This window comes from Apteryx rowi, unplaced genomic scaffold (genome assembly GCF_003343035.1).
Source record: "Apteryx rowi isolate R43461 unplaced genomic scaffold, aptRow1 scaffold_729, whole genome shotgun sequence".
NCBI lineage: Eukaryota > Metazoa > Chordata > Aves > Apterygiformes > Apterygidae > Apteryx > Apteryx rowi.
The window spans coordinates 145,429-156,905 of record NW_020451015.1 but is presented as its reverse complement, the minus strand read 5'-3'; the positions used below and the strand labels follow the sequence as shown (position 1 = coordinate 156,905).

General features: G+C 52.2%; 1 protein-coding gene across 1 annotated transcript; it reads left to right on the top strand.

Annotated features, from left to right (window-relative positions):
- The first annotated feature begins 2,747 nt into the window (after positions 1-2,747).
- Positions 2,748-9,960, top strand: FMO4 (flavin containing monooxygenase 4). Its single transcript, XM_026087632.1, has 8 exons — positions 2,748-2,885; positions 3,281-3,469; positions 3,869-4,031; positions 4,747-4,892; positions 6,083-6,282; positions 7,073-7,422; positions 7,621-7,693; positions 9,573-9,960. Exons 1-8 carry the CDS (start codon positions 2,754-2,756, stop codon positions 9,958-9,960), a joined length of 1,641 nt encoding a protein of 546 aa, XP_025943417.1. The 5' UTR covers positions 2,748-2,753.
- The last annotated feature ends 1,517 nt before the right edge of the window (positions 9,961-11,477 follow it).

The window sequence follows — 11,477 nt, the reverse complement described above, 5'->3', positions numbered from 1 at the left end:
GGCTGCCCATCACACTGGCTCTGAGCCCTGCCCAGCGTGGAAGGAGCCAGGTCCTTGTGTCATCTCCTGCTCCGGTCCTGAAAGAGATGGGAAAGCACCACTCCTAGACCAGACTCCATAGGGTCAGTCAGATTAGATGTCCAGCTCCCGGGTGGTTAAAGATAGGCACAGAAATCCCTCTGTGACAGTCCCGGGCGCACACAAATGTCACCATTTCCAGCCCCGATGAGATCAGCTCAGAGCTGATTTACACACTTCCTGGTGGCAGGCTTGGGCGAGCCGGGCTCTGCCAGCRCCGCAGGTTGCTGCGCCCAGGCGGAGAACTTTCCTTCTGTAATCGCTTTTAAATGCAACARCAGAGAGAAAGAGCATGCGAGTGTGGGAGCGCGGGGGTAAAGGTCAAAGGTCCAGGAGCGGCAGCAAGCCGGAGCTGAACGGACTTTAGCCCGTCATTTAAATGTGTGGCTAGAGAAGCTCCAAGCAAAGGACAGACGAACCCTGAACAGAAAAGGTGCAGCRTTGCTCTGAAAAGGTTTGTTTCTATCTTCTTTCCACCCACGTTTTGTGTGCTTTAAGAAAAAAATCGATTAGCGCTTTGATGCCTTTGAGTCTCTCCCGGGGTTTTGGCATTAACTGCGAGCTTTGCGCTGATGTGGGCAGGGGGGAGACGTGAAGTCGCGGTGGGAAACGCAAGGCCAGGCTGCGGCTCCGCCGGCACAGCAGCCGGGCGGCATCGGCTCTCCAGGGCTCGTCCTGCAAGCGAAACACTCTGTAGGAAGCCCTAAAAAAGAGGGGTGATGTTTATCACCCAAGGCACATTGCTCCCCTTTCCCAAAGGAGGCAGCTGGGTGCCCAGCACCGGGAAGCTCTCGGAAACAGGACCTGGGGAGCAGGAGGCGGCCAAGTTTCAGCGTTTCATCCCTTGCTCCTGCAGATTGTGGAGTGCTGCAGGCTGGAAGTTACTCAGCATTATATACACAATTTTTTTAATATCTATTAGCTGCGTAGAAAAGTAACCAGCTGTAGCCTAACTTCATGCTGTGGCTGGCAGAACAGTGGATTGAGAAAGTTCATGAGATCATCCTACTTTCTCTGCTTTTCTGGGGAGGGGTTCTCTAGATTTCTGCAGTTTCCTCCAAGTCTTGCTTAAATTAACTTGCTGTTTGCCATAAAATGGGTTGAAACCCAGTTATAAATTGCTCCTTTTTGAGACTTTGCAGTTTGAGTGTTTGCTAACTAATTAAACTTTATCTGGGTTAATTTTTTTCTAGTTTCTTTGCTTTATTGCTAAGTGAGGTGTAGCATAGCCTTCAGTTTACATGCCCTGAGGTTCGAGTTCCTCTCATCTAAACACTGAATTCCTGGGTTTCTAACTTTTCCTTTTCTTTTTCCTTTCCTGTATTTTGTAATATGAGCAGCACTTCATGATTGTTCATAACTTCTGAATCACTGATCYGCATTCCCACTCAGAGCCAGGCATTACAAGTTTTTTTAAAGCCTTTTTTTTCCCCCAAGAAAATGCCATTTAATTGAAAATAAAAAGAAAAGGATGAAAATGAGTCAACTTAGCTGAAGATGTTTCTTGAAAATGTTTCAAGAAGGTCAGTTTGCACAGGCAGAAGTGACGAGACTATGCTGCCTCCCATGAAYCCTGTGGCTCTTTGCCTGGACTGTGTAGGATGTGGGTGAAGCCCTATTTCTACCTGGTATCAGAGAAGTGAGCCCAGGTTTCCTGGCTTTGTGAGGCAGCCACCTTCAAACCATCACCCTGTCTGGGTCAGCATTCTTCTTAAAATGAAACACAGAAATAAGGGCAAAAGGTGAGGGACTTGTTTTGCGCTGGAATGAGAAACAAACATCAAAACCTTCACATTTTTTGCAAAAGGGATCCACTGTTTTTCTACCCGTCTTCCTCTCCAGCTTCTTTGAAACCTCTTCAGATGAAGTTTTACGGCCTGAATTTTTTGGTGAGCCTGGTGCATCTGAGCTGAGACAGTGTTCAGGCACCAGCTGCACCAGAAAGTCAGCAGTGGGGCTTTAGAAATAAGAAGTCCTCTTGCCCCTTTCAGGCAATGTGGTTTAACGGGAAACTCTCCAGCRGTAGGGTGATGCCTGTGAGGCAGTGCTAGGGGCGATCCCGAAGCGGTTAGCTGGGAAGAGCTTCCCCTTCTTTTCATGGCCTGGTTTGGACCGGGAAAGGGAATAAATAGAAAAAGAAGTGTGGTGAATTTGAAAAGGTGCCTCCTTTTCCCTGGCCTGCATGAGGGGAATCGCTGGACCGTCAGGGACACCTGACTCCCTGATAAGTGCCCACTGATGCAAGGTCACTGGGACAGAAGTGATTTATCCTCAGGGAGTTACTCCCGGCCACACTTCCCCCTGCGGCYCATTATTCTTGCTCTCAGCTTATTAGCACAGTACAGAGGTTAATGAGCAGCATCCACCAGCAACTGCAGAGAGGCTCCTCCTTGGCTTGCTCATTGAGGCTCTGCCTGGATGCCTGGGTGTCATTCCCTGCACTGGGAACTGAAGAGGACTTTGTCTAAGGACAGTTTTCCTTTGTGAACAGTTCCAGACAGAGAAGTTGGGGGGAGCTTTCCCATGGGGAAAGCCAATGTTTCTGCTAATCTGTGGACTATTTTATAGCCAGTGTTTCTGCTAATCTGTGGACTATTTTATAGCCAGTTTATTATACCCCTATGGCAGGTAAAACTTCTTGCCTGGCACTCCTGCTTTGCCTCCTGGAGGACACCATGGTGCGGCGAGTGGCTGTAATCGGGGCCGGGGCCAGCGGGCTGGCCTCCATCAAGTGCTGCCTGGACGAAGGGCTGGAGCCCACCTGCTTCGAGAGGAATGACGACATCGGGGGGCTCTGGTGCTTTGCTGTGAGTGGGCTCTGTGCAAGGAGGTTTTCCCCTGGTTTCACCCTGTTCCCACTTGCCTTTGAAGGCTGCCACCCCCAGTGAAGATGAGGGAGCAACTGTGGCCTTGTGGGTTGTCTCCGTCCCAGGCACAGGGCTCCCCTGGCCCCAAGGGGAGAAGGGGATGGGGGAGCAGAAGCTGTGGTCTCCAGGGGTATGTGCCTCCTGCAGTGGTGACACAGGGACAGGCACCGAGGCTGACAGGAGTATGCATTCACTGCTCACCTTGTTCTGGAGCCACGAGTGGAGATGGTGGGAGCTAGCCGTGGTTTATTCCTCATATCCAAGCCACTCTGATGATTCGGAGGAAAAAAGTCCTTATCTGTCCCTCTGCAAACAGCACCACTTGCTTCATACAGGACACAGTGGACTGTGGGAGGACTAGCGTGTACCGGTCGGTCATTGCCAACACCTCCAAGGAGATGTCCTGCTTCAGCGACTTTCCCTGCCCAGAAAACTTCCCCAACTTCCTACCCCACCACCAACTCCTGGAGTACTTCCGGATGTACGCTCGGCACTTCGACCTCCTGCAGCACATACGCTTCAAGGTGAGCCAGGGCCCCGGTGAGTCACAGCTATCAGGGACGGTCCATAGAGAGCTGCGAGGAGCAGGACTGTTGACAGCTGCAATTACCAGGGCATTGCCCAGGCCACGGGATAACGGCGTGCATGAAGTCCATGAGGGCTGTGGGCCTTTCGCATCTTGAATGCAGCCCATATATTAGGTTGCTCGAACACATGCTGCCCAGTGACAATCCTCATCTGTGCCTTTCCAGCCTTGGCAATTGCCAGAGGAAAGGTTCAGTGCTGGATTTAACAGCTTCAGAGGTGGAATGAGGCTCTCTGAGGGCCCAGCCTGCCCTCGGAGACCCCAGCCCTGCCCAGGCAGGACCTCTCAAGAATAAGGCACAGTCCCTGACTGCAATTTTGTTGGGCTTTGATGCAAGACAACAGTCCTCAGTGTGAAGAAGCGCCCCGATTTCTCCACCTCTGGCCAATGGGATATCGTCACTGAGACCAAAGCAGGCCAGGAGTCGCACATCTTCGACGCTGTCATGGTTTGCACTGGCTATTACCAGGAACCCCTTTTGCCCTTGGCTTCTTTTCCAGGTAAGCCCTGCCTTTGCAGCTGGGTGGGCTTGAGAGCCATGTGGTTTGGGGGCCATTCCCACAAGGGCCATGGTCCTGGCCGCACCTCACACTTCTGTGATGCTGTGGGCTCCCCCCGCCCCGCAACACTCCTTCGGGACAGAGCCAAAGTCAGGAACAAGCCACATGCTGCACCATCTTCCACTAAGAGAAAGATTTAGAGGTAAAATCCTCTGGGGAAAAGGCAGTGCTGCTATCAGAGCCAGTGAAATGATGCTGCTTTGCCCCAGGCAGGAAGGAATTCAGCCTGAAGATGGGTAGCTTGCAGCTGGCATTTGCTTTTGCAAGCTCCATGAACCCCACAGGCTGGGGCAGATGTGAACGTCACCCCACGGAAATGCATGTGTGCATATCCAGGAATGGGTGAAATGCTGAGCAAAAGATGTGGCCTTGTTCTTGCACAAGACTTTACAAAGCAGGACCAAAACAAGCACGCACAGGGTGGTAGGAGAGAGGGAATGCCAGACAGAGCGTGGTTGCCCTTGGCATCACTCAACAGAGCCAAGGTCCTTATGGGCCTCACTGCACTTGGCTCTGCTGCAAAGAGAGAGATGGGAGGCAAGATGAAGGGGCGGAAGGGTCTGAGGGTTGCCGAGGGAACCAGCAATAAGGCTGCCAAAAGCATGTCATAGGGGCAAACAAACTTACCGGATGGTAGGAGATGCTCTCTGCCTAGGTATCGAAACGTGCTTTAAAGGCCGGTACCTCCACAGCAGGGAGTACAGAGATGCGGAGGGTTTCCAGGGGAAGCGAGTCCTCGTGATCGGTGTCGGCAACTCCGGCGGCGACATCTCCGTGGAGCTGAGCCGCGTGGCTGCAAAGGTATGGCTCCACCGCGGTGCCGAGCCTGCCGGTGGTTCCTGCAGACCTTTCCTGCCGACAGCAAGTCGGGCAGCATGGCCAAGCCCCGGCTCGGCGCTGCGTTAGCCAACAGCACTGGGTACCCCCAGGCTGTGCAGTAGCTCCTCCTGGGACAAGATGCAGACAGGAGTAAACTAAAATTATGGCTGCCCTTAAAGGCACCACTTAATAGCACCTTAGACACAGAGCTGGTGCTAGTGCTCCTTGTGAAAACAGCATCACAGCGGGGCAGGACAGAAACTGGGCTGAAAAAGCAGAATTATTCTCAAAACAGGCACCGGGCTGAGCACAGTCCGTGCTGCAGCCACAGCATTCACAGGCATTGCTGCCCGGTGGGGGTCTCTTGCAGATGCGCCGTGCTGTTGATTTGGTACTGATAAAATTAGCAAGAACTGCCCTGGGGGATGCCTTTTCCCTTCCTCTGCATGGCCCCTGCTGAATCCTTTTCCAGGTCCTGGCATTCAGCTGTTTTTTTCTCTCCCACCTCCCAGCCCTCTGAACAAGGGTTCATCACTCCTTTTCCGCCTCAGCTACGTGCACCCAGCACCTCCCATCCCCAGATATCTCCCCAAACTGCCTCCAGGTATGCAGAAAAGATGCCCAAGCACCTCCTGTGACAGAAGTGGGAGCCAGGCCATTGCATGGGCTTTAATAGCTGTCCTGCACTCTGAAGCTAGACCTTGGATTTCTTCCCTCCATCCACCTTCCAAAGACAACTTTATATTTAGCCTCTCAGTACCCACAGAAACCCATGCTACCGGAGCTTTTGCTCCCCAGGGTCTGTGTGTCATGAGGGACGCTGGAGGACACAAGAATAGGGTTTTCACACCAGTAATTGTGGATATGTCCAGGGAAAGCGTTGCCCAATGGCTTTCTAAATAAACGGACCTTCAAACTGTGGGCCATCGAAATAAGCACTGCAGTTCCTGGGGAGCTTAGACCATCTGGGAAGCAGACAGAGTGGCTGGTTTGCAGTTGCTGGAAGTCTGCAAAAGCCACCATGAGCTGGTTGTTCATCTGGACACCTCCCTCCCTTGGGATAATTCATTCAGCTCCCTGCTACCAAACACAGGAGATGGGATTTGCCATTTGGGGCAAAAATGGAATCAGACCTTTGGGCAAGAGATTCTCAATCCTGCCTTCTTTCCCAGGTGTTTCTCAGTGCCAGGAGCAGCACGTGGGTGGTCAGTCGTATTTCATCTCAAGGTTTCCCTTTCGACATGGTCATCACCACGCGCTTTACACATTTTCTCTACTGGCTTCTCCCGTCAGCCATCATGAAAAGGATTGGGTTCTGGAAGTTCAATTCATGGTTTAACCATACAAACTACGGTTTGGCTTCTGTTAAAAGGTATTTTTCTCTGTTTTGTTGGTTCATTGGTGGTTTTTAATGATTTGAAATATCCAGTTGTTCATTTCAGGGAATAGTTGAGAAATAGCAAACTGTTAGTGCGGAATTAACTTTTTTTCCATCAGTAGCTTTTTATGATGTATTGGGTTTTGTACCAAACTCTCATGCTCACACAATGTAAGTGAGACTGTCAGAAGCTTTCCTCTTGGTGCCTATGTTCACAGCAGACTCAGGACCCACAGTTTGGCTACAGGGGACTTTTCTATATAGGCTTTCTGCCTGCAGGGAGATGCTCTCCTTTGTGTAAAGCCATCAGGGTGGTGTGACTGCTCCCTCCACGGCCATGCGAGATGGGCCAGTGCCCCAGCCAGAGCTCAGGCCCTTGGGGCCAGAGCCTGCATGCCACATGCAGTTCTCAGCTGTGCTGGGACATCAACAACTACTGCGAGGAGGCAGCAAGCCTGTTCCTCCAGTCTGCTCCAGGGAAAGCTGTAAAGCTGGAAAGACTTGATCAGACTTTAAGGAAAACCTACCAGTGAGGCACAGACAGCTTGGGAAGGTTGTGGAGTTGCCACCACTTTGGCATTTTAGGGGTAGGTTAAACCTACATCAGGCTGCTTTGCAATGGCTGATCCTGCTTTTGGGGGCAGAGGTACAAATCTGAGCCCCTCTAGATCCCTCCCAGCACTAGTTTCCTTGAATCCTGCTGAAAAAGCCCTTTCCAGATGTTTCAGGATCCCTCCAGAAGCTAATGCTACTCTCCTTCTCTCCTTCTCCCTCCATGTGCAAGTTCCAAGTTTAACATAATTATAAATGAAGAGCTGCCATTTTGCATCCTCTCTGGGACTGTCGTGTTGAAACCAAACGTGAAGGAGTTCACTGAAAGCTCGGCTGTTTTTGAAGACGGGACAAGTGAAAACATCGACGTGGTGGTCTTTACCACGGGATACGTGTTCTCATTTCCCTTCCTGGAAGACTCGGTTCGCAGCCTCTTCAAACATAGCTGTTCCCTCTATAAATGCATCTTCCCTGCACAGCTGGAAAAGCCGACACTGGCCATCATCGGCTTAGTACAACTGACAGGCTCTGTGATGGTGGGAGCAGAAATGCAGGCTCGCTGGGTGACGGGAATCTTTGCAGGTAGGAGCTGGCGTGCCCGGACAAGGGGAGGTGGCATGAGGGAGGTCAAGCGCAGCCTGGCCGGCTCTCCACAAGGCCCAGGCCATGTCAGGAAGGGCACTTTCCATCTTTTGATGGAGCTGTGCATTTTGGGGCTGTGGGCACTAATAGTGCGTTAGCCTCTGGCCCCACGGACCACTGTTTCTTTTTTCTTCCCAGGCTCCAACAAGCTGCCTCCTGTCACCAAGATGATGGCAGATATTTCAAAGAAGGAGAAGCAGCTGGCCAAAAGGTGAGTGCTGCTCCCATGCTCTGGGCACGCTGCACTGGCCAGGACAACACGGGTGAAGGCAGTCCCTGCAGTGGCTGTGTCACGGACCTGTCTAGGGCATCTAACTCTTCCTGAATGCAGATATTACCGCAATACCTGTAGCGAGATGGGGAGATGCTGTCACTCTCTTTGACAGATGACAACCCAAGACACCAAGGACACATCTCCCCTGGTCGAGCAGCACAGAACTGCTCCGTTTCTGCTGAAGCATTGGGAGCCGAAGAGTTCCTGCTGACCCATGCCCTTCCCAGACTCAGCTCCGGACACAGCAGGAGCACCCCCAGGCTGGAGCTTCCCATGGCCGGGGAACCCTTGGCTTGCTCCAAATGCCACTGACCTTTGCAGCAGCTTGCAGCAAGACCCCTGACAGATCAGGCTGGTGGCCCAATTCACCAGGCTGCTAAGTTATGCCCTTATTTCCAGCATCTCAGGCTGGAGACTTGGTTTCCTCCAGACTAGTGGTGCCATCTCGTGGCTTCTCCCTCCCAAACCCACTCACCGGGAGCTCTAGGGCCAGAGCCCCGTACACAACCCCACCAGAGCCGGGTAATGCAGGCTGTGGGTTGTTTGGGTGACAGTTTTTGGCAGGTCAAAACAAATATTAGACATGGCTCTAACACATCCATTGTGTATATGAGTACTAAGGCCCTGCCTTGTTTGCACTGGGATTTTACCGTAGGTCAGGATATGCCCTCAAGGCTACAGGACAGATGCACTGGATGTGCTGCCTCACAGTCACCAACAGCTTTCTTGGCTGTCCTACCCGGAGTGAGTTGTGAGACCTCATGGCCAGGCGGCGTGCGCTCTGGGTTAGGTCTCATGATGGGGCAGAGTTGGATCATACGACCAAGGATACCAGTGAAAATCTGGGCCAAAACAGTGTCACATGGATTTTCATCAAGAGCCCCATCTACTCCAGACACGCACGCTGTCCTCACATGTTTTGTTACATAGAAATACAGGAGTCTGAGTTGCAATGGAGATAAAGCTGTCTCAGATTCGCTGAAGTGGATTAAGCACACCTCTTCTGCAGGGAAGATAAGGCCTTGGGAAGAAAGAGCTTGGATTTGTTCCATGTGCTCACTGTTTACAGGGCTCAGCTTTAGCCTCTGTATCGGCGCTGGGATGGGGTAGTGGAAGAGCTCGGGTGTCACCTACATGGGCTTGGTTGCCGAAATGAGCTGAAGTTCTCAGCGCATTTCCTAATAAACTAATAGCAGATGAGCTGATGACAAAGCAGAGAAATGGGAGTGCGAGGCTGAGCTCTTCCAGTGCCTCTTGGCACAGGAAGCTTTCTGCATCTTTTAGCTTTCCCCAGCCCATTTGGCAATCTTAGTTGTGAATGTAGACTCCTTCACCTCTCAAAAAGGGCCAAATCCAAGCCAGTGAATCTTGAGGAAGGACATTACATGGATGTTTGTGGCATTACAATGATGGCAGCATTATGTGAGAACCATTCCTTAGTTCAGCCCTCTCCCTGGGTTGCATTTTTGAGGGCTCAGCCACAACAGGGTTACAGAGACAAAACAAGTTTCAGCTCAATGCCTGCACCAGGGTAACTGTTAGTAACTGACCACACAAAGGCTCTTTCGGTGCCTTTAGGCTTATTTATCTGACTACAGAGCACAGGCTAAGGGAGCTCACCCTAGACCCTGGGCTCGGCTGATGCCCGCTGCTTCGTTAGTCCCCCGCAGTGGGATGACTTGTCTGAGCCCTGGGCGTTTGCTCCCTGTGGAGCTGGGAACCGAGGTGGGAAGGAGCACGGAGCTGCCTGGCTGTGTTCGGAAATGTGCCAGGATGTCATTTGATTTTTCCTTGTCTGTTTTATGTCCCAACGAAGCAATTCTCCCGAGAAGGCGAACATGTGGATAAATTTTATTAGCTACATGGATGAAATTGCATCGTGTGCCGGCGTAAAGCCCAGAGTGCTGAGGCTGCTCCTGACAGACCCCCGACTGGCCCTGACGATGTTTTTCGGCCCCTGCTCACCCTACCAGTACCGCCTGGTGGGACGGGGCCGCTGGAGCGGGGCCAGAAGCGCCATCCTGACTCAGTGGCAGCGGGCTTTGAAGCCCTTGCAAACCCGCGTCCTAGATGACTCCTCCGACAGCTCCTCCAGCTTACGCTGGCTGTGTCTCCTTGCCCTGCCTGCTGTTCTCGTGGCAGGTTTCCTCCTTTCCAAATATCCCCGACCATGGTGGATCCCCAGGGCAGGTTCCCATCTGTAGATGAAACCTGGCAAAATCTGAGCTGGGGACAGCTGTGCTGCTGCAAGGCAGCGTCAGCGGCATCTGGGTCTGTCACCCACGCTGTCCCCAGGGGTGCCAGGAAGCGGGCTGGCTCCCGGGCACACCACCGAAATGGCGGCAGCCATCTCCCGCTTCACAGAATCACAGAATTACAGAATGGYTGAGGTTGGAAGGGACCTCTGGAGATCATCTAGTCCAACCCCCCTGCTCAAGCAGGGTCACCTAGAGCACGTTGTACAGGATGGCATCCAGGCACATTTTGAATATCTCCAGAGAAGGAGACTCCACAACCTCTCGGGGCAACCTGTTCCAGTGCTCTGTCACCCTCACAGTAAAGAAGTTTTTTCTCATATTCAGATGGAACTGTCTGTGTTTCGGTTTGTGCCCGTTGCCTCGCATCCTGTCGCTGGGCACCACTGAAAAGAGTCTGGCTCCATCCTCTTGACACTTTTCCTTAAGATACTTGTACACATTAATAAGATCCCCTCTCAGCCTTCTCTTCTCCAGGCTAAACAGGCCCAGCTCTCTCAGTCGTTCCTCATAAGAGAGATGCTCCAATCCCCTAATCATCTTAGTAGCCCTCCACCGGACTCCCTCCAGTAGCTCCATGTCTCTCTTGTATTGGGGAGCCCAGAACTGGACACAGTACTCCAGATGCAGCTTCACCAGGGCTGAGTAGAGGGGGAGGATCACCTCCCTTGACCTGCTGGCAACACTCTTCCTGATGCACCCCAGGACACCATTGGCCTTCTTGGCCACTAGGGCACATTGCTGCCTCATGGTCAACTTGTTGCCCACCAGGACCCCCAGGTCCTTCTCCGCAGAGCTGCTTCCCAGCAGGTCAGCCCCCAGCCTGTACTGGTGCATGGGGTTATTCCTCCCCAGGTGCAGGACCCTGCACTTGCCTTTGTTGAACTTCATGAGGTTCCTCTCTGCCCAGCTCTCCAGCCTGTCCAGGTCTCTCTGAATGGCAGCACAGCCTTCTGGGGTATCAGCCACTCCTCCCAGTTTGGTATCACCAGCAAACTTGCTGAGGGTGCACTCTGTCCCTTCATCCAGGTCATTGACGAATAAATTGAACAATACTGGACCCAGTACTGACCCCTGGGGGACGCCACTATCTACAGGCCTCCAACTAGACTTTGCACCGCTGATCACAATCCTCTGAGCTCTGCCTTTCAGCCAGTTCTCAATCCACCTCACTGTCTGCTCATCTATCCCACACTTCCTGAGCTTGCCTATGAGGATGCTATGGGATGTTATGAGACAGTGTCAAAAGCCTTACTGAAGTCTAGGTAGACAACATCCACTGCTCTCCCCTCAACTACCCAGCTAGTCATTCCATCGTAGAAGGCTATCAGGTTTGTTAAGCATGATTTCCCCTTGGTGAATTCATGCTGACTACTCCTGATCACCTTCTTATCCTTCACATGCTTAGAGATGGCATCCAGGATGAGCTGTTCCATCACCTTTCCAGGGACTGAGGTGAGGCTGAC